The sequence below is a fragment of the Epinephelus lanceolatus genome, chromosome 21 (genome assembly GCF_041903045.1).
Source record: "Epinephelus lanceolatus isolate andai-2023 chromosome 21, ASM4190304v1, whole genome shotgun sequence".
NCBI classification, from domain to species: Eukaryota; Metazoa; Chordata; class Actinopteri; order Perciformes; family Serranidae; genus Epinephelus; species Epinephelus lanceolatus.
Window position 1 is genome coordinate 37,968,422 of NC_135754.1, and position 27,629 is coordinate 37,996,050.

A 27,629-nucleotide genomic window follows, 5' to 3' on the forward strand; every position below is an offset into this window, starting at 1 on the left:
CACACAGATATAAATTAACACGCTGTTGTCACATGGACTTAATGAATGAAGAGTGAGATTTGACTTTGATCAACTTGATGTGATGAACTGTTGTTTCTCTCCTGATGTTTTTGACCACAAGATGGTGCTCTAATGGTAGAAATGAAAAGGGAAGAACAGCAGAGGTGGTACAGATGATGGTTTGATGTCATAAAGGAGTGAACACTGAGTAAATGAGGGAGGAGCAGGAGTCTCTCAGGTGGTCTCTCAGCTTTGTGATGATGCATTTTTCAGATGATCCAGGAGGGTTTTTAAAGAGTTTATGTAGCTTAAGAAGGCGGAGAATTCTCTCAGCACATAAAGGAACAATTCAGTCTTCACTTTATCACAAACTCTCAGCACACATACATGGTTTTCACTGAACAGGAAGGATAAACTAACTAAAACTGTTTGATAAATGCAGTAAGAAGTTCAGTATTTACCTCTGAGATGTTTTAGAGAAGAAATATTAAGTTGAATGAAATGAAAATATTAAAGTAAATCACCAGTACTGTACCAGTCTGTTTGTGCTGTTACGCCTTTTCTTTGTATTTTTACGGCGTCGTAAAAGCAGCATTTCAGGCTATTAAAATACTGACGAAGCATCATTAGGAAACCCAGAGGCGTTAAATAATTAAAGGGTGTGTCATCATTTGTGGGAAGTTTTCAGAGCGTCGACGTGATTTATGTTTACAGTCAGTTTTTGATTTATTCATGACACATATTTGCACAGCTCGTTTATTTAACAGTTATTTTCAATGTGTCATTTGAAATGTACAAAATATAAAACGTACAAAATGATGCAAGATAAACATCAGAGATCCACTGCAGAGAATCAGACGTTCTTAAAAAACGTATATGAGCACATGCTAGTTAAATAAAATCTATATCTGCATTAAGAATGTGAAGACAGTGAAGATGAATGCAAGGTTTTAAGTACAAATATATTAACCCCAAACTATGATAGTTAACAGTATATATGTAGTTGTGATTACCTCCAACTTTATGGGAGTGCAGTACTGTATTTCTTTTAATTTACGACCTTTAAAATGTAGAACAATTCTTAATTGAAGGCAACAATATGAACAAAAACCCATTTACAAAAAGCATTGTGAAGAAAATCTACAAAAAAATCTAAAAAATATAAAAATAAATCTGTAAATAAAACATCTTTTTTTTTTTTTTTTTTTTTTTTTTACATAAGAAAGAATCATCAGGAAATACCAAATACCACAGAACAGCTGTATACATGTAAGATACCCTGACACATTGTTTTTATGGAAATAAACTTTTGGTAAAGGAAACAAAGCTTAAAGAAATAGGTTAACGCAATTTAACTACGGATCATTTTTCATTACTGAATGGAAACCAGTGGCTTCCTGGAATGGTGGGAAAAATAAATCCATCCAAAAAAATCTAAACAGCAGCATGCATGTCTGCAACATGCTGGAAATGGATATAATGCATCTCGCTCATTTTTAACAAATTCCATGAAAAGACCAAAACCAACAATGCATTACAACGTGTACGTCTCTTAATACGTTATGTTTTCTTTACCCTGTCTGTGGCTCAAACACTTTGGGTTCAAGATCTTTGAAAACAGCTCACAAATTTAAAGTTTTGCATTTTAAAAAAGCTCGGAAGTTTCCTAAAACGGCTCCTAAATGCTACTCAAAGAGAAGGAAACAGTGCATTTGTTGGGGACTACTTTGAGTGGTGGATGAATCCACATTTGTTGCTCCAGTGGGCAGCAGGAAGGTAACATTTCCAGTAGCCTCAGCTGTACTTTGTGTTTAGTGCTTATTAGCATGCTAACATGACAATACCGATATTAAACCGAACATTAGCATTGCCACCATGAACATTTTAGCATACTGACATTAGCATTTAGCTCAAAGCAACATTGTGTGTAAGCACCTCACAGTAGTTCTCGCATGGCTGTAGATTTTATTCTGTGTTCACACCACAAGCGTCACAGCAACAGGATACATGTTGTTCTTAATGGAAGTCGGAGACATGAAGCTACAAACTGATGCCTGACACTTGTCGCTGTGGACGGGCATGACGTACTACCAATCAGGCCTCAACTTTTTTCAGCAACCTAATGACACGGTGAAGTGTCAACTATGTTACATGCTTTGGTTTCTGGCTGTGGTAACCTTACTGTGTTATTTAGGTGGATGAGCTGACGCTATGCTAGCTTTATGTGCATTGGGGTGCACGTGGAGTTGCAATGGGGCGGAGAAATGTGATGTTAAAATGAGGCTCAGGCATTCATTAAAAGCACAGATGTTTTGTTGCATTGTGGTTTGCAGTGTGAATACAGCATTATGTTGTGTCTCACACAGGACGCGAATAAAAAATTTAGCGCGAGTGAATTCATGTAAAGTCAATGTAAAGATGCGATTAGACGAGAATTCCCGCCAGGCGGCACAATGGATGCGATGGACACAACGCACATGACACAAATTAAGTGGCGCAAATTAAACAAGTAGCGCAATTTCGAGGAAAATGTGAAATTCAGTGACCAATACACAACGCGATAGCAAATCAGCATTAAGATCCTCTGGGAGTTATTTGCACGTATGAAGCAAGTCAACACAAAATATTCTAGTGTTCAAACTTGTGCAAAGCAACGTGAACATTCGCATCGCATTTAATGTAAAAGCAACATAAGGCGTAATCCCAATAAACCCCATGCTCAAGCCCCCACCTCTCTGTGGTCACGACTCAGGGTCGGGTGTCCTGATCCTGCAGTGTGAACAGTGTTGCCAACTTAGCAACTTTGTCGCTATATTTAGCGACTTTTCAGACCCCTCTAGCGACTCTTTTTCAAAAAAGCAACTAGCGACAAATCTAGCGACTTTTTCTGATGTTATTGAAGACTTCTGGAGACTCTGTTGTGAGAGCACGTATCATTGTTAGTCTTCTCAACGGGCAGCGGATGCTGCCGTGAGCTCCTCTCTCGCCCCAAAGCACTCACAGACGGCCCAGTCCTCCCTCCCAGCTGCAGTCAGAGCAGGAGACGTTAACCCCTCCACGTCCAGACTGCAAGTGAATCGCACTTGCGCAGAACCACCACTGGCTGATCCCGACCAGGTTTACAGTCAGGGCGGGATGTAAATGTAAAACTTTTCTTTGTCTAATATAAATCACTGAAAGAAGGTTCATTTGTAGTTCTAAACATATTCAGGGTGGTTTTTACTCAGTTTTTGTCTCTCCCACGACGTTATTCTTCTCTTCTACAGCAGCCATTACAATTACATGCATATGGACAATTATGCAGATTAGGCGATGATGTCATTTAGCGACTTCTAGCCACTTTTAGGACAGCCAATAGCTACTTTTCCTACTGAGGAGTTGCCAACAGTGAGTGTGAAGTGTTCGGGCTACATGGCTCTTTGGACAGAGGTTTTTCAGAGGCTCACTTTAAACCGAGTCAGAAGTCATCGGAGACCTCTGCAGAGGCAACAAAGGAAACCCACAAATATATTTTCTACAATAACGACTACAATAACGATTGTATTATCTATCTAACCATGTTGTATTATGGTCTTTTCCTTTATGACAAGCATAACAAAAACAAACAGTGAGTCGCATGCTGATGTTTTGGTAGCTAACAAGCTAGCTAGCTAATGTTACATTGCTGTTGCTGATTTGTGCGTGACAGTCCCGCAATTTGAAATATTTCTTTGTCGCATTCTCTTTGATGGTACATGACACCCAAAACAAGACTTCAGTCCAGCAGCGAAGTTGCTGCACGTGTTAGTGCTCCTCTGAAATCAGTGTTGCTAACGTAACTACAGAACACCGCTAGTGGCCTCGTAATGAAGCTTTTCTTTTTTATTTCATGACTAATTTGATCAATTGATCGTGTTGTGAACAAAATGAGAGCATTCATGCTTTACTGTCTCCATCAAATAAATGGCTAATGTCACTGTGATAAAACTGTTACTTTCATATTCGCATCTGTTTATGTTACGCCATTTAAGACGTATCATATCGTGTCTTGAAAGGTTTCCAATTTCATAGGGAAAGAATTTATCCACTACCTCTTGTAACTGTGCTCCTAATAAGTGGTAGGGATTGTCAGTAGTTTTTTGAACATGGATCGACACAATACTTGTTGTATTCTTGGTTTTGGTGTTTTCGTTTGATTTGTTAAGAAAAATCTAAGATATTGCAGCCGTGTCCTTTAAGGCCACTGAAAAGATAAGAAAACAGCAGCAGTAACAGTTCTTGTCCTCACGCTTCACTTCTGAGGGAACATGTAGCCGGCAGCGATGGACGGCAGCCCCGTCTTCTCTGCTATCCATTGGTTGTAATTGGTCACTGTGGTGTAAACGCCCGGTCGATTCTCCTTTGCACAGCCGTCCCCCCAGCTGATGACTCCGAACAGGAAGAGCCTGCTGCCGACCTGGCACACCAGAGGCCCTCCTGAGTCTCCCTGTGGGGGAGAGACGAGCAGCATTAATGGAAATCAACAAGCCGATCCGTGAAAGGTTGGTCGAGTTTGGACTTGTCGTGAATACCTCGCAGGCGTCCTGACTCCAGTCGGGGCGACCGGCACAAAACATGTTATCACTGATCAAGTTTCCATAATAGTCCTCCTGTCGACAGACATCATCTGCGAGAATGTTTACCTGAGTTTCTCTGAGGAACTGAGACTTATACCACAAACCTGCAGAGAAGAAAAGCTGTTACTGTACAACCTATTATGATTCATCAAATACACGTCATTAGAGGCAGAAACTAATTACAGTCACTTAGGTGCAGTTTAGAAGAACTGGTTTCTATTTGACAACACTTTTCCTCCACCACATTTATCTGATGGTTGGAGTTACACTGCAGGTTGAAATTTCACTCTGTTACATAGGTGTTAATAGTGTTTATTAGTGTTATAGATACACTGAGAGTATGTTCATCCATAATCACCGTCTTTAATGGCTGTTGGCAAAAATTCAAAGATAAAAATAGGTCTAACGCTGTGGTTGCTGTGTGGTTATGTTGAGACACAAAAATCAGTCTTGGGCTTTTAGTACCTGCATTTGATGGCATAAACGCAGCTGGAAATACAGCGATATGTTGCTAGAAACTGTCAACGTTCAGGAGGATAAATTGTCGCTGGAAACACTGATGGCAACGCTGCAAAGTGTCCCTAAAAATCACTGGAAACATTGCAATGTGTTGCTAAAAATCACTCGTTTTGGGGCACAAATGGCACTGAAATGCTGTGATTTGTTGTTAAAAAATACCCATGTTTGTGGGCAGAAACGCAGCAGCAAACGCCATAATGTATCACTAAAAAGTACCCATGTTAAGGCGCAAAAATCCCACTGGAAATACCTTGATGTGTCGCAAAAAAAAAACACCACATTTTGGGGCACAAGCGGCACTGAAAACACTGATGTGTCACTAAAAAACATCCACATATGGAGGCAGAAACGCTGCTGGAAATGCTGTGATGTGTTGTTAAAAATACCCATGTTTGGGGGCAGAAACGCCGCCAAAAACGCTGCGACATGTTACAAAAATCTCCCATGTTTAGAGGGCACAATCGCCACTGGAAATGGCATGATGTGTCTCGTAAAATCACCGTGTTTGTGGGCAACACTGCTGGAAATACCTTGATTTGTTGCTAAAAACCACCCACATTTTGGGGCAAAAGCGGCGCTGAAAACACTGATGTGTCACTAAAAAACATTCACATTTGGAGGCACAAATGCCCCTTGAAATTTCTCAATGTGTCGCTAAAATACACCCACAATTAGAGGCAGAAATGCCACTGGAAATGCTGTGATGTGTTGTTAAAAATACCCATGTTTGGGGGCACAAACACCACTGGAAATGGCATGATGTATCGCCTAAAATCACCGTGTTTGTGGGCAACACGGCTGGAAATACCTTGATTTGTTGCTAAAAACCACCCACATTTGGAGGCACAAATGCCCCTTGAAATTTCTCAATGTGTTGCTAAAATACACCCATAATTAGAGGCAGAAACGCTGCCTGAAATGCTGTGATGTGTTGTTAAAAATCTCCCATGTTTAGAGGGCACAAACACCACTGGAAATGGCATGATGTATCGCCTAAAATCACCATGTTTGTGGGCAGTGCTGCTAGAAATACCTTGATGTGTCGCTAAAAAACATCCACATTCAGAGGCAAAAAACGCAGCTGGAAATGCTGTTATCTGTCGTTAAAAATACCCATGTTTGGGGGCAGAAACGCTGCCGAAAATGCTGCGACATGTTGCAAAAATCTCCCATGTTTAGAGGGCACAATCACCACTGGAAATACCTCAATGTGTCGCTAAAAATCATCCATGTTTCAGGGCACAAACACCACTGGAAATGGCATGATGTATCACGTAAAATCACCATGTTTGTGGGCAACACTGCTGGAAATACCTTGATTTGTTGCTAAAACTCACCTATGTTTAGGGGCACAAATGGCGCTGAAAACACTGGGATATGTCACCAAAAACATCCACGTTTGGAAGCACAAATGCTGCTGAAAATTTCTCAGTGTGTCACTAAAACACACCCATATTTAGGGGCACAGACGGCACTGGAAATGTTTTGATGTGTAGCTACAAAACACCCACGTCTGGGGGCTCAAACTTTGTTGGAAACACTTTGATGTCTGTAATTTGTAATTTTTTGGTCTTGGACAGTGGTCTGTCATCCACCCTCCCCTCCGCCCCCCGATGACAAAGTCAGCTCATATACATGTCGTCGCTTATCAAGAACTGTGGCCATTTAATGGCTGGTCCTGTGCGGTGTAATTATCTCGACTCAAGGATAAAGAACCAACTTTGTGGCACCAATTTTAGAAAGACCCTTTAGTTGTGCTCCTTTAATATTAATGGTTTCTGTCCAGCTGTCACATCTGTGTGTTAATGTACTTTCTGCTTTATGTCCACACAGTCAGACAGGACAACTGGATTCAGAGGACTTTCCTCACCGTGTTTTTCTTTCCCATATCCAGCGATTTCACAGGTGGCTCCAGCCTGGAGTCTCTGCTGAGGCGGCGGCAGACAGACAGTCCTCACAGACTTGGTCTCCTTTGCACACCTCCCATTTTTACCCTTCAGCTTCAGCAGGGCTGCGAGACATTTATCAAGGAATTACTGCTTCGGTTACAAAACGTCATCGACACTGAAGCATCTACAGACGTGTTCATACCGATGTCGTTGTTGTAGTCTCCATCACTGTTGTCGAACCCGTCGTGGACGATGACTTTTTCCACCTTGAATGTTTGCTCCACAGCGTGGTCCGTCTCATTCATCACGTTCTTCCCCAGGACGACGGAGAAGCGGCGCGGCTTGTTGTGGGAGCTGAAACACATGTACAAGAAAAGTCCAGTCAACTTGATGTCACTTTTATTCCCCTGCACCTGCTGCAGTTCCAGTAAGTGATGTCACTTCCTACCTGTCAGGGAAGCAGTGGGCAGCTGAGAGGACCCAGCAGTTTGAGATCAGACTCCCCCCGCAGCGGAAAATCTTCTCCTTGGTTTTGCTGCGCCAAAATATGGCAGCAACCCACGGGTGGGATTCCACAGTGGCAACTGTTCCTCCCACGATCTTCATGAGCTTTCTCCTGGAGCGCTGGCCACATGCGGACTCTGCAGCTGGGGGTGACACACAGTTAGAGACAGTCGAGGGGGAAAGTACAAAAATGCGGTACAGTGAGTTTAATGGTCGTGTCCGGATGGTTTCCCCAGATTCAAGTTCATGTTTTAAAGTGATCACTTCAACGTAAATCCTTATCTTCTCCTCACCCTAACTCCGTGTTTGTAGTGCATAAACCTGACCCGACCGTAACCACAGCGCCGTCACACCATAGAACGGCTAGACAAGAACATTTTGAAGCATCTCGCAGGGAAACCATCGAGCCACGACTGAGTTGAGTGAGGCAGAGAAGTTACCTGGCTCTGGCTCAGTGGGTGCAGGCGTGGGTGGGGCAGGAGCTACAAGATCAGAGGGTGTTTAACACTGATGAAACATGCAATTTGGTTCAGATTTTCTTGGAAGACTGTAAAGACAGAGAATGCACTCACGCGAGTCGGAACCACAACGTGGAATACCACAATACTCCCACATCAGCTTCTGTCTTTTCCACACGTAACACCACGGACGCCGTTTGTAGTGAAGATTCCTGAAAAACGCATCAACATTAATACTCCAGAATTAGAACAACTACCGACACATGTTTTACAGAGCCATGTAACAGCCGACATTTAAATGGAAATGAAACACTTCAAATAAATAACTTAAAATTAGGTTAAATGAAGAAGCAGTGACTAATCACAGGTTTAGTGGCAGAGGCAAAGGAGTGCACCAAGTGTTGCCCTAAATCTCCAAGCCCGCTATCCACCACTGGGCTCGCCATGGCGGAGTGAAGCATATCTCTGGTCTGTTCTACAAGAGACCCGTAGTGTGTTGAAGGTCTTCCAAGAGAACTTGAGCCGTTCACATAACTACACTGAGAACGCTAAGAGGAAGACTGTGACCGCCGTGGATGTGACATAAGCTCTGAAGAGCAGGGACACACTCTGTACGGCTTCGGTGGGTAAATAGACCCGTCTGTAATTAAAATCATATAAAGTTATCTTAAAGTTGTTTTTGTCTTGAAAACATATCTAATAGGTCACACAATATTAGGCTCTAAAATATGCTGTTAATGAATTTATTTATTTATTTATATATTTGGCATATTTCCCATCAGACATTTTGGCTGTTGATATTTTCATTTACTAGACGACAACACGTGATACCAGCCAAAAGTTAGCACATACCGGCTAACGTGAACTCTGCTCTACGGCCGATATCTCCAGCACTCTGCAACTCACACCAAAACTATCTAGACTGATAAACAGCACCACAGGTACTTTGAAACCGACAGCATGGTTTCTCAATCAGCTTCTTTCTATGAGTATTGCCACATTTCAAACAGCTACCAAACTTAGATTTTAATTGTTACACAATTAGTAATGAATATAATGTTATAAATAAATACATGAAATGGAATACAATAAGATCACTTGGAAATAGTAAGTGTTGTGTTCTCATTACTTTAGAATGAGCTGTTTTTATCTACAGAGGAAGCAGGTTTTCATCTACGGAGATCGCCAAACACTGGCTCAAGCTAGGGACATCACATTTTTTGCGTTTTCACATTGGCCACAGCAGGTAGAAGCCCCTTCGCAATGGAGGCTCTGGAAAAAAATTGATTTCTAATGTGAAACTGCTTCATTCAGTGTTTTTACAGGTTTAAAACAACAGGGAACAGTGTGTACACTACACACAAAATGAGGCCTGAAAGAGGCGTACGCCACTCAGAATTGCCAGGTGGGAAATGTAGGATTATCGTACCAGAGACTCAAAATTATCATATTTTGAGGGAAATTATCATACATGCGTCGTAACCAAAATAACAATCCTACTGATGCGCTATAGGCAAATATAGTCACTCTAGTGTTTACTTTTTTGGTTTATTTTTTTCCATTTTCCTTGCTTCTGTTTTTCCTCTTCTTCTTCTGTTCTGAATCTCATTCTCGCTCGACTTCCTGACGGGTCCTAGCGCCTCATGGGGCGGGTACAGCTGACCATTCAGCCAATCGTGCTCATTGTTCAGAGACAAACATCACCCGTATCTCACGCTAAGCAAAGTGCGATTGGCTGGAAACATGTCACATGGGAACAGATGCCTTCAGGGCCCACAGAAAAACTCTGGCATACTGATTACAACCACACATTCATGAAGTGGATAAATTATCGTACATTTGGCCTTTTTTCCGGGATTATTGATTGTACATCGTACAGAGGGCCAAATTATCGTACAAATACAATAATTATCGTACACCTGGCAACACTGACGTCACTTCCCACACAGAAGTTGTGATCTATAAAAACAGACTTGATGGGAGAAACTTGGACACATTCTTACCAACATTTTGGAGACAGGAAATTGGCGACACAGATGGTGAGGTGGAGCCTGATTGCAGAAATTGTCAAATATTTTTTGGTGCATGCCAATTTTGGCTTTTGTTTGTACATGCATTTTAGTGTGGATCCTATACATTGTTTGTTTTAGAAAAGAGGAGATCTCTGTGGATAATTCTGCGCCTGGTAAGTGCATCTTGAACATCTGGATCTTAAGTCATCAGAGAAAAAAGGTGAGCACAAGTAAGCCAGTGAAGGCTAAAGGTCTGTCTCTGACAAACAGTGCTGTCTTTACAGGTTTAAATCACCTGGTCTGTTTGTTTTGGAGAGGAAGAGACCTCTGCAGATAATTCGTTTCTCTCGAAAAACCTCCATAACGATGAACAGAGAAGGAATTTTAAACAGGAGAAGTTTAGGCTGTTTGCAATGTGCAATCCTCACCACTAGATGCCACTAAATCCCCTCAGTCCTTCACACTGTTCCTTTAAAGTTCAGTGAGTAAATGTTTATTTGCTACTGTCTCCATCATGTGAGCTACCGCCACCCATACAGTAAGTGTTTCAATTCAAATCCATCTAAGTAGAGCTGAATATCTACAGGCTGTATCTTACCTGCAGTAGTTGTGCCTCCCTGAGTTGACATCTGAAGACATGTACCGCTGCCTGGTGTCTGAGTCCCACTCCACACATGTTCGTCCACTCTCTGATTTGGACACTTTGCCTCTGTAGTACAGTCCAACACCATCGTAACATTCACCACCTGTCACTGGAGACACAGCAGCAGCAGGAGCTTTCTTTACAAATGTAAAAACAAAAAGAAAATTGGTTTGTTTGTTCAGGTTTGTACCTGTCTCACAGATTGTCCCCTCGAAACCGTCAGGACACAAACAGAACATGTGTTCCCCAGTGGTCAAGGACGGGATGGACCTGCCTCCGTTAAGACAGATCCCTGCTGGAGAAAAATGAGATGATAGAGTTCAACACAGCCTGGTGTGAATGTAAAGGGCCAGAGAGCACTGACGAATGTAGAGTTTCTCACCTGAACCTTCAAAGGAGGAGGAGAAGGAAGAGGAAAAAGAGGACAAAGAGGAAGAGGATGAAGAAGAGGAGGATGAAGAGGAAAAAGAGGACAAAGAGGAGCTGGGTGACGAGGAGCCGGAGGAAGAGAAGAAAGAAAATGCCATCCCTCTTTTTTCTTTCAATGAGCCCTGAAAGTACAAAAAAAAAGTCTGATGAATCTCATGAAATTAAATTCAACATTTAAGTCCAGGTAATAAAAACTGTCCTCACAGCGTCAGTCGTCGTCAGAGCCGCCAGGGTGCAGATTAAAACACCCAAACCTGTGGTCGCTGTCATGTTGCCTCGCTGCCTCACTGCACAGATTGAAATCCCAGCAGCATGAGCGAGCCTGCAGAGAGCTGTGCGGGAACGTCCTCAGGGTGACTCTGTTTTGTCTGTGGTGTGCAGGGAGGAGGGAGGGCTCTGATTGGCTGAGGAGCTCCTCTCTGATTTGGTGTGAAGAAATGTGTGCAGGGCGAGTGGATGAGTAAGACGTGTTAATCCAGGAGGTATATCGATAAGTGTGGTATGTCTGAAGCTCAGCTGTCAGGTTGGACACACAGCTGTTTGTGTGGTGAATTTAACAGAATCTGATGAAGTAATAAAACACAGTGACACATATTTACGACTGTCTGGACACATAAACCTGCAGCATGTTGGCGTCCACACCCAGTGACACCACAACAACACCAGTTGGGTAACTGGTATGATGTGCTAATACTGACCGCATGAAGACGAAATGGTTTCAGTCCTCACAGGTCTGTGTGTGACGTAAAATCTTACCAAGTGTGTGTTCAGGTATTTCCAAAGAAAAACACTGTTCAAGAGACCTGGGCGGTATCAAGGTATTACACCCTATCGTTTACTGGAACTTAGACTTCATTCTGCTTCACTCAGCCCTGTTGTCCACGTTTGTGGACACTTTTTTGTGCCATCTAGTAGCAGTAAGAGCAGAATACACTGATCCATGTAAAAACAAGATGGCAGCCATCTCTGCTGAGTCAGTCTGCAGCTGATCCCAACACAAAAGAGGACAAGGTCCAAAACCTGATCACAACAACAGTAACAAGGATTTAATAGGGACATACTCATCTGAGGACATTGGGACTGAATTATCGTCTCGTTTGAGGACATTGGGACTTTATTGTTGTTTCATTTGAGGACACTGTGACTTCATTGTTGTCTCGTTTGAGGACATTGGGACTTTATTATCGTCTCGTTTGAGGACATTGGGACTTAATTATCGTCTCGTTTGAGGACATTGGGACTTAATTATCGTCTCATTTGAGGACATTGGGACTTAATTATCGTCTCGTTTGAGGACATTGGGACTTTATTGTTGTGTCATCTGAGGACATTGGGACTTGATTATCGTCTCGTTTGAGGACACTGGGACTTTATTGTTGTGTCATCTGAGGACATTGGGACTTTATTATCGTCTCGTTTGAGGACATTGGGACTTAATTATCGTCTCGTTTGAGGACATTGGGACTTAATTATCGTCTCGTTTGAGGACATTGGGACTTTATTATCGTCTCGTTTGAGGACATTGGGACTTAATTATCGTCTCGTTTGAGGACATTGGGACTTAATTATCGTCTCGTTTGAGGACACTGGGACTTTATTATCGTCTCGTTTGAGGGCATTGGGACTTAATTATCGTCTCGTTTGAGGACATTGGGACTTAATTATCGTCTCGTTTGAGGACATTGGGACTTAATTATCGTCTCATTTGAGGACATTGGGACTTAATTATCGTCTCGTTTGAGGACATTGGGACTTTATTGTTGTGTCATCTGAGGACATTGGGACTTGATTATCGTCTCGTTTGAGGACACTGGGACTTTATTGTTGTGTCATCTGAGGACATTGGGACTTTATTATCGTCTCGTTTGAGGACATTGGGACTTAATTATCGTCTCGTTTGAGGACATTGGGACTTAATTATCGTCTCGTTTGAGGACATTGGGACTTTATTATCGTCTCGTTTGAGGACATTGGGACTTAATTATCGTCTCGTTTGAGGACATTGGGACTTAATTATCGTCTCGTTTGAGGACACTGGGACTTTATTATCGTCTCGTTTGAGGACATTGGGACTTAATTATCGTCTCGTTTGAGGACATTGGGACTTAATTATCGTCTCGTTTGAGGACATTGGGACTTTATTATCGTCTCGTTTGAGGACATTGGAACTTAATTATTGTCTCGTTTGAGGACATTGGGACTTTATTATCGTCTCATTTGAGGACATTGGGACTTTACTGTTGTGTCATCTGAGGACATTGGGACTTTATTATCGTCTCGTTTGAGGACATTGGGACTTTATTGTTGTGTCATCTGAGGACATTGGGACTTTATTATCGTCTCGTTTGAGGACATTGGGACTTAATTATTGTCTCGTTTGAGGACATTGGGACTTTATTATCGTCTCATTTGAGGACATTGGGACTTTATTGTTGTGTCATCTGAGGACATTGGGACTTTATTATCGTCTCGTTTGAGGACATTGGGACTTAATTATCGTCTCGTTTGAGGACATTGGGACTTTATTATCGTCTCGTTTGAGGACATTGGGACTTAATTATCGTCTCGTTTGAGGACATTGGGACTTAATTATCGTCTCGTTTGAGGACATTGGGACTTTATTATCGTCTCGTTTGAGGACATTGGGACTTTATTATCGTCTCGTTTGAGGACATTGGGACTTTATTATCGTCTCGTTTGAGGACATTGGGACTTAGTTCTCGTTGACAGTGTTTAGTTTTTTATACTTACCAGCTACTGATCCCAAATAGCTCAGAGACATGGGCACCAAACAGAAGTTTGGTTCACAGGAGGATATTTCAGAGCATTTAGAAATCCTGACGGTATGATTTTAATACAGTCAAAAGTATTTACACTTCTCTTTCTATTAAACTGATACAGAGATGCTGTATTGAGGATATGTAGTGTAGTGCACAGCACGCTCCACTAGAGGTCAGTCTCTGCTGGTGGGACATGCAGCTGAGCTGGGAGTGCTGGGGATAACGTTACAGGACTGGTAAAAAAGAAAAACCTGCTCTGCCCCTGTTTGGAAGTATTTGGGGTTTAATCACGATGATAAATTTGAGCCAGTGAACACGGACGTGCTGTACACAGCAGCATGCAGTGAACCAAATGTTGTTACGCAGGAATCCAGGTGCAGTACAGACCGTTAGCTAACAAGACGATGAACATGACAGCATTAAAGTGCAATGAAGTGCATTGTGAAACAATAATATAAATAGGTGAGTGCAGTGGAATAAATATTGCTTAGCATATCAGAGTATATTAAATCCATACGTAGCTCACCACCTGCTAACGTAACGTAACCCCTCACAGCTGCTGTTCTGTTGGTTCCTACAAACATCTCCACACACCCACCACACATTTAAACCCAGAGAGACTTGTCTGAGTCGACTAACTCATATTAGAGACACAGCGTTAGAGGCTGGACGATGTCATACATTTAGTTAGTAGTTGTGACAAACAGCTGACTCTGAAACAAAGCAAATCTGAATTTGACTGAAAAATGTTGAAGAAATTTGTTCACGTATCGCTTCATTTTAATTGTTTTATCATTGATGGTGATGCTGCTCATCATTATTATTATTATTATTATTATTATTAGTATCGTTATTATTATTTTCATTATTATTATTATTGTTATTATTATTATTTTCATTATTATTATCATTATAGCAGCAGGTGAATATTTTAACTATAAAACCAGTGTTATAAATTCTCTTTTTTTCATATTAATTCAGTATTTTCTTCTATCAGCAGTTTGCTGTCACACAGGCTTCTTTTTTCTTTGAAACTTAAAACACTTAAAAAAAAAACCAACACTTTAATTTAAACTAAAACCAAAATAATAATTAAAGACATTTAAAGTTTATTAGAAACACTGATGACAGCTGTGTTGAAGCCTCTGATGGATTCACTGGGTGTCACTGTTGCTCTGTGAACATCAGAGCTCATTTATCCTGACTGTACCTGAAGTATCATGATAGGTCCATCCACTGTGTGACGTCACATGTTGTAAGAATCTGTACCTGGAGATTAGAAAATAAAACCACCATTAACTTCTTTTAATATTGATATTGATTGATGTTGATTAATATGACATAAGGTAATATGATGATGATGATATAATTGTTTCACATCTTCACACGTCACATCTGACTCATTGTTGATTATAAATGAAGTCGCTTTGAACCAATGAGTAACGTTAATGAAAGTAAATATGTACTTAAGGATCCCGGAAGTCGCCCAGTCTGGATCCTGCTTGGTTTATGCTGCCTTCAGGGGCCGTCGGAATTTATACCTCTCTGAAGCAGACGTAGAACCACAGAGTTTAACACAAATACGGTGTGTAACGTTATTTCAGGTCATACTTAAAGAAACAGTAACACAATATGAATTCAATTCCTTATTAAAAAACCTTTTATTCATTTTAACTGAATTTTTTTTTTATCATTTTTTACTTCAGATCTATTTGTTTGTTGTACTGTCTTTTATCCATCTATACCTCAGTGTTAGTAAATGTAATTTAATCTCTTTACTGTAATTTACCTGATTGTAATTAATTGAAATGCTGATTTATTTATTTTTTATTTTGTTTTTCTCCTGTAAAGCACTTTATAAATTAGTTTTGAAGGGTACTAACCTACATAAATAATCATCAATCATTATTGTTATTATATTATTTTATTATTGTATTATTTCTATGACTCTGTGTAGATCTGAATTATTCTGAGGCTGTTTTTATTCCTTTATTTTCATAGCTTGTTTTCTTTTATTTTGTGAGTTTGTTGTGGAGCTCAGTATCATGTGTTTTGTTTATTTGAGAATATATGAAGTAGGTCAGTATATTGGCCTATTGAAATTAAATAAACATACAAAAAAAAATGATTATTTACACGTTGCATTTGAACATTTTTTTCCTTTATGTTTCACATTTGCAGCACAAGAGCATCAAATGGTTGTTTTTGTTGTTGATGTTTTTAATAAACACAACCACAATTGTTTTATTTTATTTTTTAAAATGTTACTCATGTATCTAGTTATTCTATTTTATTGTGTTTTAAATGTTATTTATTTAGTTATTCTATTTTATTTTATTATATTTTTTAAATGTTATTCATTTATGTAGTTATTTTATTTTATTATTTTATTTTTTAAATGTTACTCATTTCTCTAGTTATTCTATTTTAATTGTGTTTTAAATGTTATTCATTTATTTAGTTATTTTATGTTATTTAATTTTTTAAATTGTATTCATTGATTTTATATTATATTTTATATTTTATTTCTGTATTTATTTATTTTTCTTTTCCCCATTTTCTTTGGATATAAATTTCTTCTCATCTAGAAAAATGTATGTATTATTCCCCGTCATATCTGTCTTTGATTAATAATAATGTGTGGTATATTCATGGTTTGTGAGCCACTCTATGGGCAGGTTGACCTTTTTTGGTGATGGGTTGGTGGGTTTGAATATCATTAAAAAAATTGTAAATCATTAAAAACAATAAACAGCCACAAAGTCAGAACGACCTCAGCTACAACCTGAAAAACAGCAGCAGCTATTTCTGACGTACATTCTCTTGTGCGTGTAGTTTCCGAGCGGCCCATGAACGCATCCTGAGCGCAGAGCGGCTGTCAGATGATGAGGAGATTATCCTCCTTCACTCAGACTCAGTGTTAACACGGATCCAGACGGGCTGCAGGTGCTTTGGGACACAACATGGGAAACGCCGACACCAAGCTTCACTTCAGGAAAGCGGTGATTCAGCTCACAACTAAAACTCAGGTGAGTTTTTACATCTAAACTCTGAGGAAACACAGAAACACGGTGAGCGCGTCGCTTTGTGGGTTAAACTGAGGCTGTGGAGATAAAGTCAAAGTGCCAGATGGTGGAGTCAACTGCTGCCCAGATGACACAGAGCCGACAGGACGACACTGCAGCCACTTTATTCATGAGGGTTTACAGACAACACACAGAAACATCTCCTGAAATATTCACATTATTCTCAGTATTGTAGAATTACTGGTGATTTTCCTGAACATTTGTTTCTGTTTAAAAACACTGTAAACAGTCAGTTGGGCCTTTGATGACCTCACTGCTCCACATGACGTGTTTATTTTGCAACATGTGACTTTAAACATGTTGAATTTAGTCAGTTTCACCTGCAGCAGCAGACATGTCTCCCTGGCAGGTGCATTTAAGGTGGAACTAACCAGATAAAGTGGATCTGAATGTACAGGAGCTGCTGAATGTTGTGATAATAGGTTCATCTCTGGAGTCACTTCCCAAACAATATTTAATATTTGTTCATACTAGTGACCCTCAGTGTCTTTGGGTTTGGGAGGAGACATTTAAAGTTGGCGCTTTGGGCATTTTTGAAAACTAATTTCTGACATTTTAAAACAAATTAACTGACAGATGAACTGAAAATGAAAAGTATCATTAGCTGCTGCCTTAAAGTGGGTTTTTACAATCTTACATCAACTCCTCATGGTGTCAGAACCTTATGTGTGCAGGTTTTAAAATCTGAAAGTAAAACTTAAAGGTCCAGTGTGTCAGATTTAGGGACATTTCATGGCGTCTGGTGAGGACTGCAGATTGTAACCAGCTGACACATCTCCTGATTAGAATCCTTTCAGTGTTCAGGAGGTTTTTACCTGTGGCTGAATTATCCACAGAGGTCTCTTCGTCTCCAAAACAAAAGCACCAAGTCATTAAAGGGATAGTGCACCCAAAACTGAAAATTCAGCCATTATCTCCTCACCCATATGCCGAGGGAGGCTCAGGTGAAGTTTTAGAGTCCTCACATCACTTGCAGAGATCCAAGGGGAGAGGAGGTAGCAACACAACTCCACCTAATGGAGGCTGACGGCGCCCCAGATTCAAACGTCCAAAAACACATCATTGAAACCACAAAATATCTCCATACTGCTCGTCCATAGTGATCCAAGTGTCCTGAAGCCCCGACATAAAAAGTTGTTTGGAAAAACCTCATTTGAACTCTGTTTTTAGCCTCATTGTAGCTACTCTCGCCACCAGACAATCAGAGATCTCCGCCTTCTGATAGTCTGGGGACACTCCTTTCTAAAGTGTGTTTAACACACCGCAGAAAACGGCCAGCAACAAAGCAACGCTTCTTGCATTTTTTAAAAGGACACGCCCTCCCAGAAATGTGTGCTCCCCCTTTTCTCATCCGAGCTTGAAAATGGATGCTGAGAGATTTAACTCCGTTTTATCAAACGTGTGCTGAGTCCACAAGATTGTGGAAATGAAGGACTTACAGCGACTTGAGCCATTTTGTACCGCTACACGTGTTTCTAGTCAGACTATGTTTATGAGCACAAGAGTTTAGCGAGCCACCGAAGGACCGCCCTGTGGATTTACTATTGGTTCTGCAACGTAGGGAGTTTTTTTAAACTCTGAAATTGTATCCGCCCATCTAAACACAAAATCAGGGAGAAAGTCATCAGTCTTTAGTTAAGCAAAGCGTCTAAAGACTGACTTGTGAGTCTACATTGTAGTCTGCAGCTCTGACTGCCTCTCTGGGCACCGCGCTCACGTGTGCGCGCTTGCTCGAGACCGTGAGACATGGGCACCGCCTTCATGTGTGTTCACATGCTGTCGCTGGTCTCGCGCAAGCAAAAGCAGTATGGAGATATTTTGTGGTTTCAATGATGTGTTTTTGGACGTTTGAATCTGAGGCGCCGTCAGCCTCCATTAGGTGGAGTTGTGTTGCTACCTCCTCTCCCCTTGGATCTCTGCAAGTGATGTGAGGACTCTAAAACTTCACCTGAGCCTCCCTCGGCATATGGGTGAGAAGATAATGGCTGAATTTACATTTTTGGGTGCACTATCCCTTTAGAACCAGTAATTATGGTTTTTACCATGAGCTAAAATGATCCGCAGAGGTCTCTTCGTCTCCAAAACAGATGGACCAAGTGATTTATACCAGTAAAAAACACTAAATAGAGCAATCTCACATTAAAAATCAGTGTTTTTCCAGCACTAAGAATACAAATTAACATGAAATGTAAATACTCAAGTACAAGTAGCTGAAAATTATATTTAAATACAGCACTTGAGTGAATGTGCTGAGGCGTGAACACAACATAATGTGAGAGAAAAGCTAATATTTAGAGAGTGATAATTCAAATTAAAGTTTTATCTGACTTTATTTAGGAGCTGTGTTATAGATTATATATTTAATAATAGCTGCAGAATGACAGCTGCTGTGCTCATGTGGAGCTCAGTGACACACTGATGTGGCTGCTGTCGTCTGAGGTCATGTTAAACACAATCAAACATACTGTGTGTCCTCTCCTGCAGCCCGTAGAAGCCACAGACGACGCCTTCTGGGATCAGTTCTGGGCCGACACCTCCACCACCGTCCAGGATGTCTTCGCTCTGGTGCCGGCGGCCGAGATCAGAGCCGTCAGAGAGGAGTCTCCGTCCAACCTGGCAACCCTCTGCTACAAGGTAAGCTGCGTCTGTGAGGACGGGTGTTGGTCCTGGATACAGTCAGAGTCAGAGGAATGCTGCTGTTTGTTGTTCCCACACTATAAACATTACACTCATCAGTGTTTGGAAAGGTCAAAGGTCATTTGAGTGAAGCAGATGAGATTTTTGTAGACCTGAAATGTTCAACAGAAGAGACAGCGAGACGTGAGGTGACACAGTTCTTGAAACAACAGATTTATAGTCGTTATAAAACCATCTTGAATACCTGAGCAGGTGCTCACTGAGTGTCATCAAACATCACGAAATGTTTAAGACATTTCTTCATCAGTCTAAAAACTGGTTTCATAGGTGAGTAAACACATGGCAGGTGCCAATAACAGAACAAGGTAAATGGACATTTTTACTTATATTGTAGACATATAATGTAAATGTCTTGTGCCTCATTTTAGACGCATTTCCCAAAATCCAGCCTGTTATATTTAATATCTTTACAAACTTAGAGAAACTGCTCAAAGGAAACACAACTAGAGTTTAAGACAAACTGTGTGTCTGAGCAGCATGAGTTGTAATGACTGACTCACTGGTGGCTCAGCGAGGATCCCTGTTTTATCTGTCGGTGAAAACCAAAACTGAGCAAACAAATATCATCTTTCTTCATGGGTTCAGACACCTCAGCTTCCTCAGACTCATGCTCCCTGAACACACTGGATTTTCTCAGATATGTATCGTCACCACCAAGTCTCAGAGATACATTTCATGATTTCTACAGGACAATATGTGTTGGAAAACTGCTTAAAGGGAAATAAAGTATTGTCCCATGTTCTTGTGTCTGAGTGACCAAAGGGAACTAATTCTGAAATTGGTCCAGTATTGAGAGAGAGCAGCGACACAGGCTGCAATATAAACACTCACAAATTTATATCCACTGAAACTGTTCGTTTTTGCCACTGACAGGCTCAGATTGTTATTTTAAGTGTCTGACAACATTAATGGAAAGGATCCCTACAGAGATAGACGTTTTGTTTAATCAGAAACTGCCCCCAAACCTGCCAGACTCCTTTCAAATAAACAGTCATTTTATCATTGTCAATAGACTTCATTTAAAGTCTACAGAAACAAATTAAAACTCTTTAAAAAATGTCTTGATTTGTGTTTCCACTTTTCCAACAATCACCAACTCTGGTTTGTTGAAATAAACCCTAAATCCACCACATTAGATGTGAGAACATGCTGCCTCTATACACAGTAAGATTACTGTTTATTTAAATGGAGTCTGGTGGATTTGACACAGGCAATTCCAGGGCTGTTTCTGGTCAAACAAGAAGAACCGTACTCTTCAACAAAAAGGTCTATCTCTGTGGGGATCCTTTTAGTGTTGTGTCGTTCGCGAACAAATCATTCAAAATATAGCTAGGAGTCAAGCCACATGAACACAATCACACACCTCCCCATTGTTTTAACAGACTTAGTTTCCAGATAAACAAACTTAAAACGTGAGGTTGGCCAGTAATGAGACTTACCAGTGCAGGGCAGATGCAGATGCAGCTGCAGCTCAGCCGTGTATCAGTTCAGTGAGTCCGAACTACGCAGTACACAGTCAGGGCTCCTCCCACCAAGCACTGAACGATTCAGTGAACAAATCTTTTGAACGAATCTTTTTAATGAACTGATTCTAGTGATTCAGTAACGTCTAAAGAACTGCTTTGCTCGTCACTAGATCCTTTCCATAATGTTGTCAGGCACTTTGAAGAACAATCTGAGCCTTTCAGTGACAAAAACAAACACTTTTAATGGACATGAACTGACGGTGCAAACATCCCCTGAGTGGTTACATTGCAGCCTGCGTGGCAGCTACTGAGTGCAGCGCTCTCTACAATACTGGACCAGTTTCAAAAACCGTCTCCATCAGTCACTGAAACACAAGGACATGGAAAAACACAGGCTGAAAAATACTGAAGGTCCCCTTTAAGGTTGGTGGTGCAGGACAGAGAGGATATAAAGGTTCAAAATGGAATCTTATTGAACAGTAAAGTAAATCTGTGGACTTAAAATCATGATTTTGAATGAATTCAAAGCATTAAAGTCTTAAAGTCTTCCTCGTGTTTTCCCGCCAGGCAGTGGAGAGGTTGGTCCAGGGTGCAGACTCCGGCTGCCCCTCAGAGAAAGAGCGTCAGATCGTCCTGAACTGCACCCGCCTGCTCACCCGCATCCTGCCCTACATCTTTGAGGACGCCGACTGGAGAGGCTTCTTCTGGTCCACCGTGCCAGGAGCCGGCAGAGCAGGGGTACGACTCCGACACTAAATCTATTACAGGAAGTAAAGGAGAGAGAAACACTCTTATGTAGCTTTGCACTCTGGTTTCCTGTTTGACGCCATGATCAGATCAGAGAACATGAGGAGTGTGAAGCTGCAGCTCTGTGAAGTCTTGAGGCTGTAAACTGTGTCAGTGGACCGTTAATGAGTTCACACTAAAGAGTTCCTGATGCTGTTCAGTCCTGTGAGTGGGCTGTGATAGGGAGGGAGTGTTTTAATGCAAGTTAAATTACAAACCAGTCTCCGTGTGTGTGTGTGTTTGTGTCATATTAGTGGTATTTTACTGTAAGGCCCGAGGCTGTCTTTTTCTTGTCATGTCTCATTTTCTAAATTACTGTTTGAATTATTTAATTGACAGGAAGTCATTCACTGACAGTTACAGGCGGAGCTATTTGCAGTTTAATGTGAAAACAAAGTGGTTGATGACATCACCATGTCAACACAGCCTCAGGCAAAACAAAGACAGGAAAGAAAATCCTGTATTTTTTCCCCATTTAAAGAACCAGTTCACCAAAATAACACAGACAAAAACAAAACATGATTTTGTTCCCCAAAGGTATTAAAAAAAACAAAAGTAGCCAGGGGTGGAGCCTATCTCAGCTGACATGGGTGAGAGGCAGGGTTCACCCTGGACAGGGCTGACACACAAGCCCTTTTTAAACAGGAGTTGTGCAAATTTGCAGGAAAGCCCAATCAGTGTTTTTTCAGCATTGGCAGTATAAAAACAAAATCGGGGAGTGCAGCAAAATGCCGCCTACCTACTTTTGTTTATACAGAATGTGCCTTTTTCGGGGCAATGGGGGGCGTGAGCAAGTAACAAAACGTGTAGCTCAGCATGTGACGTAAACAGTGACGTGGGAGGGAAGCCGCGGCTGGTCAGTCCTTCGGCGATTCTCTCGTAAGTCGGCCCGTTCTTCACCGTCCCCGTCATCTGACGGTTAATGGCCTCTTCGTTTGCGAGGACAAGGAGGGCGCGCAATTCCTTGTCTCCCCAGTTGCTCATCTTTACAGTGTCTGTCAGGTTTGTGTTTCCCTCTTGCTACTAGCTGCTCGCTAATTCCTGCTATCAGCTGTTTCCTGTTTATCCACCGCCAGTGGCTCGCACGTGCGGCGTCATCAACAGCTCCTCCCACAAGTCATCAACAGCCCCTCCCGTTGCAGAAGGCCGCCTCGGTCTGTTTAAACTAAAAGGGTTCCACCAATATGTCTACCCTACGAGGCGGAAAATTGGGCACCTCGGATCAACTCGCCAATCCAGCTCTGTGTGTCTAAACGCTCGCAGCTTGCCGGCAAAACGGCCCAACATTCACCGAAAATCTGGCAGTGTAAAAGGGGCTATAGAGACAGAAAAAAATGACCTGCTGGTGGCGCTAGAGGAAAAGTCAGAGGATCATCTATGTTGGTAGGATCTATCCTCAGGGGAACATGAATTTCTGTACAAAATCATCACCCTAATCCTCCTAACAGGTGTTGAGATATTTAAGATCATATTAAAAAAAATCACAACTCAGTGTCCACTTTTTCCAGAACTTTCAATCCCATCTCCTGACTCTGAGATGTGATTAAAAGTTTTTAAAAAAGCCAGTAAGTGAACCTTGAGTTGTAGTCTGTTTTTGTCAAACTATTATTTTCAAAGTAAAGTCTGAAATTTATATTTTAATGGGGATATTATTTCTGTAAAGAGGCGTTTTTATTTCTGCCAGGTGTTTGGTCATGTGTGAGTGTGTGTATCCATCTGTCCGCAAACTACTGGACTAAACAGCCTAATATTTTGTGTGCACATTTATAACTGTATGCTCAAGAGCCTCTTTATTAGCTTCTTTCTTTTTATTGACTGTTTTATGTCGTCATTGACTGCAGACTCCTCACCCCTCTTAACTGGCCAGTAGGACGGCTCAAAACAACACGCCTTACTGTTACAGGACACATTTTGGAAGTCGTCCAGACTCAAAGTCTGACATCCATAGAAAAGTTTAGAAAAGGAGCATCTGCAGATTAAATCCATACCTGATATGTTAGGATTTACTAAAGTTAGGCATAATCTGAGGGATGTTTTTGTTATCTTCACCGCCATCTTGACTGAGGGAGGTGAAGGGCTGTCACATAGATAAGGAGCATTTTGTTAGCATCTGGGATGGATCTAAAACACAGTGCAGCACGTCTGCTGGACTTACAAGAATTGTCTAGTATGGCCACGATCGACTCGGGCAGCCGTCTGGCAGAGATCTACGCTTTACTGAGTGAGCTTCTGTTGTTGTTATTGGGATGTTTCAATGCTTTAATCACCAAAAATTAAAGGCACCATTCAGTGTAAGCACAGCTTTAAATTTTAATTTGCAGAAACCTCAGCAGTGGAGGCCTCATTACTTAAAACTTGTGATGTGGCTCGACTGATCCTTAAAAAAAGGCTTTATTTTGCATCTTTAATTATATTTATTGGTTTATTTTAGAATAAATACAATTGTTTGAAGGAAATCATGAGATTTTCCTCCAGCCTAATTCTCAGAGGTGGATGTATGGACACTGAGACGACCTGCAGGACCATGAAGCAGCAGACAGAGGAGTCCTGTCTCGTAGAGTTTAATCTGTCAGCAGCCTCTCAGCTCTGCAGACATCAGAGGATTTTAGGCCCTTTGAGATAAGCACGTATAATAATCCACAGCGGTTAGAAGTGATGGTGACTCTCAGAGCAGAATCTGGACTGTAGGATGAGACTGTTGCTGTTGTCGAGGTCACTGTCCGAAACCAACCCCCTCCCCCCTCCACCTCCTGACGGCTGCTGGTTCTCTGGTTACCTGGTCGGCAGGGGACCCACCGTACAAACACTGCCCATATTGTACCTCCCCCTCCTCCTGGCCAGCGGTTGAATTAAGGAGGGATTGAATGTCCCTTAATTAAAGTGTGGGACTGGAGTCAAACGCAGAGCTGCAGCAGTTGGAACAGACTGATGGGCTGTTTGTGGTCGGATGAATTCAGTCTGTGGTTCTGAAAGGAAGAAAAGAAACGAGTGAAACACGACATTTTGATTTGTACTGTATGAACTCAACTACTCATAATGGCCAATACAGCCGTACAGAGTGTGAACACTAACATCCAGTAACGCATGAATTCCAGTCACGATGCTACATGTGTTTATTTCTGAGTCTGTAGCATTGACTGTATAAAATAATGGATGTACCATGATGTCATCAGCTGGTTTGTAACCTCAAATTTACCTCAAATGGCATTTCGGCCATCGCCATCTTGGATTTTTGGAGCCAGTAGTGACCATATATGGACAAGAGGATGGAGTTAGCCCAAACGTTCGCTGCTAGCTTGGTTAGGTTAGCATGTTGCATTTACAGTCAGTGGTTAACTGTGATGATGCTAGTGCTAATTTTTGTACAAGAAAAACCGAACATCCGACTCTTCAGAGGGTCTTTTAGTAAAATCAAAGACGTTACTTTAAAAAACTAAAAACAATCTTGTGTTTAATGTGAACACAAATGGGGGGTTATGTGTGGCACTAATATATTGAGTCTACAATGTCAGATGAACGTGACGTCTCCTCACTTGTCTTTATCCTCCAGCGTTTGGACGAAGATGGCGATGTGGATGAAGCACGGCCGCTGGCTGAGTCGCTGCTGCTCGCCATCGCCGACCTCCTGTTCTGTCCAGATTTCACCGCTCAGAGCCACAAGAAGAGCAGCACGGTGAGTCTACATTGTACTGAGGTTCATGTGTGGCCTGATTATCCCACAGTGCAGCTGGAGGCAAACACCTGCCAATATTCAGCGTCTAATTAAGGAGACTAACCTATGAGCTTTGCCTCAGGTTCAGACGTTTCTGCAGCAGAACCAGAGTTAAAGGAGTAGTTCAACATTTTGTGACATATTTGCCTGTTTTAACAAGAGTGAAATGAGAAGATGGATATCAATGTCTGTGAGTTAAGTACAGAGCTGGAGTCTTGTTAGCCTAGCTTAGCAACAAGATTGAAAGCAGGGGCAAACTGCTAGCCGGGCTATGTCCAATATTTTCTGTAAATTTTAGACATGTTAGCAGGAGTATTATTTAACTTTGGATGGAGTTAGACAGGCTAGCTGTTCCCACCTGCCTCCAGTGTTTATGCTAAGCTAGGCTAACCACAACCTGACTCCAGCTTCTTTGTATTTAAGGGGACCTGTTGTGCTCATTTTTCGGGTTCATGCTCATCTTTTGGATTTGTGTACATGCTTTAATGTTATAAAACACTGCATTGTCCTCATACTGTCTGTGTTGGAACACCTGTGTTTACTCTCTGTCTGAGACACTCCATTTTGGCACCTGTCTATTTAAGCCCCTCCCCCCAAAAATCTCAGTCTCCTCTGATTGGTCAGTGTTTGCAGGTCTCATGTATCTTGGTGTTAAACACAAGTGGACATGTTCCAGCAGATATCTGATCCAATATCTGAGAGAATAACTTAACAACACCGGCAACCAAGATTGCATGTTCTCTTAGGGGGCGATCACACAGAAATGAGACGCTAGAGATGTGGACGCTTCAAAGATGCTTGAAACGCTGGAAGCGCTTATTCAATGCGCGCTAGACAAAAAAAAATAGCAAGGAGCACCTGTGGAGCGGGGGTGCATGCACAACACACACACACACCTCCTGTCATCTCCCTATGTCTCCCCTTGAATATAGTGTTTCCCTCAAAGACAGTAGAGTCCGTACTAGCTTACATGAAACTATCACGAGCTATCAAATCAAATCCAACTTTGTTTATATAGCACTTTTCATACATAAAAATGCAGCACAAAAACTGTGAACTACGAAATAAGGTCACCAGCCCTCTCACATATCCCACTGTCTGAAAGTTAACTAGCTGCTACGACGATATCGTCGTCGTCAATTACACTGTACTCACCAGACAAATTCGTTGCGCTGCTCGCACAGCTCCATGCGTGTCCCCTCCTGTGTTAGTTCGAGTACTGAGGTGTGCATGTGTTGTATAATTCTTAAAAATCAAATATTGTCAGGATAAATTTCTCGTCTTCGGATTGCATTGTGTTGTGTGTCGCTCGTAACTGCCGTAACTGCCACAACAAAACAGGAAGGAGGATTTGATTGGCTGCCTGGGCCAATGACGACAATGACGAATGGTGCTACTGGTGTCTGATACTCAAAAAGTTGAAAATATTTTAACTTTTCAGCGTCTATGCGCGTCTAAAAAGAAGCATCTACAAAAACGTGCGTCTAAAAAGACGCTTGAACACTGGTCAGACACGGCGTATCATAGGAAAACAATGATTTTACTGGCGTCGCGTTTCTAGCATTTCATCTGGGTGTGATCGCTCCCTTAAAGTTAGCATGTAGCTACATGTACGTTAGCAGTGAACTTGCAGGCAGCGAAAAGAGTGCTGCCGGAATGAGTCCTAAAACCTGCAAGTGACTCAGCACTCCTGAGCTGTGTTCGAAACCACTCACTCACTCACTCACTCACTCACTATTCCTTATTCCCTATTTCGTGTTTACTATATAGTGCACTACATGGGGAACGACTGAACGAGATTTCGGACACTAACTGAAATTTTTTCTTCTTCTTCTCCTCTGGCAAAAGACGACCGCATTGCATTGTGGTATAAGGGAGTAAAATGTAGGGTACGTTTTATTTTATAGTCCACTATATAGTGAATGAAATTAACCGCGGAGAATTCCAACAACACTACAAAATGGCGAGCACACTATATAGTGCACTATATCCGTGATAGGGAGCGATTTCGAACACACCTCTGGTTTCCTTGTCTCAGTGTCCATGTTTCTGA

At 41.6% G+C, this 27,629-nt stretch overlaps 2 protein-coding genes across 3 annotated transcripts in view; one reads left to right on the top strand and one right to left on the bottom strand.

Annotated features, from left to right (window-relative positions):
• Nucleotides 1-27,629, top strand: part of hid1b (HID1 domain containing b) — a 78,415-nt gene that overhangs the window by 37,775 nt on the left and 13,011 nt on the right. Inside the window, exons 2-5 of the mRNA XM_078163733.1 lie at nt 16,665-16,858; nt 19,400-19,549; nt 21,646-21,816; nt 25,415-25,537. Of these exons, the coding sequence (XP_078019859.1) occupies nt 16,793-16,858; nt 19,400-19,549; nt 21,646-21,816; nt 25,415-25,537 (510 nt within the window). The 5' untranslated portion in view covers nt 16,665-16,792. The remainder of the gene's footprint in view (nt 1-16,664; nt 16,859-19,399; nt 19,550-21,645; nt 21,817-25,414; nt 25,538-27,629) is intronic.
• plaub (plasminogen activator, urokinase b) lies at nt 739-11,375 on the bottom strand. 2 transcript variants are annotated; one of them, XM_033611084.2, is made up of 11 exons: nt 11,254-11,375; nt 11,003-11,171; nt 10,811-10,912; nt 10,576-10,729; nt 8,080-8,177; nt 7,948-7,989; nt 7,452-7,650; nt 7,206-7,357; nt 6,985-7,125; nt 4,551-4,699; nt 739-4,465 (listed from the first exon to the last, which is right to left on the bottom strand). In XM_033611084.2, the coding sequence occupies exons 1-11, from the start codon at nt 11,317-11,319 to the stop codon at nt 4,271-4,273; spliced, it is 1,467 nt and encodes a 488-aa protein (XP_033466975.2). In that variant the 5' UTR covers nt 11,320-11,375; the 3' UTR covers nt 739-4,270. The 2 variants fall into 2 exon arrangements, with proteins under 2 accessions (XP_033466975.2, XP_078019560.1); XM_078163434.1 differs by having other exon boundaries at nt 10,811-10,915.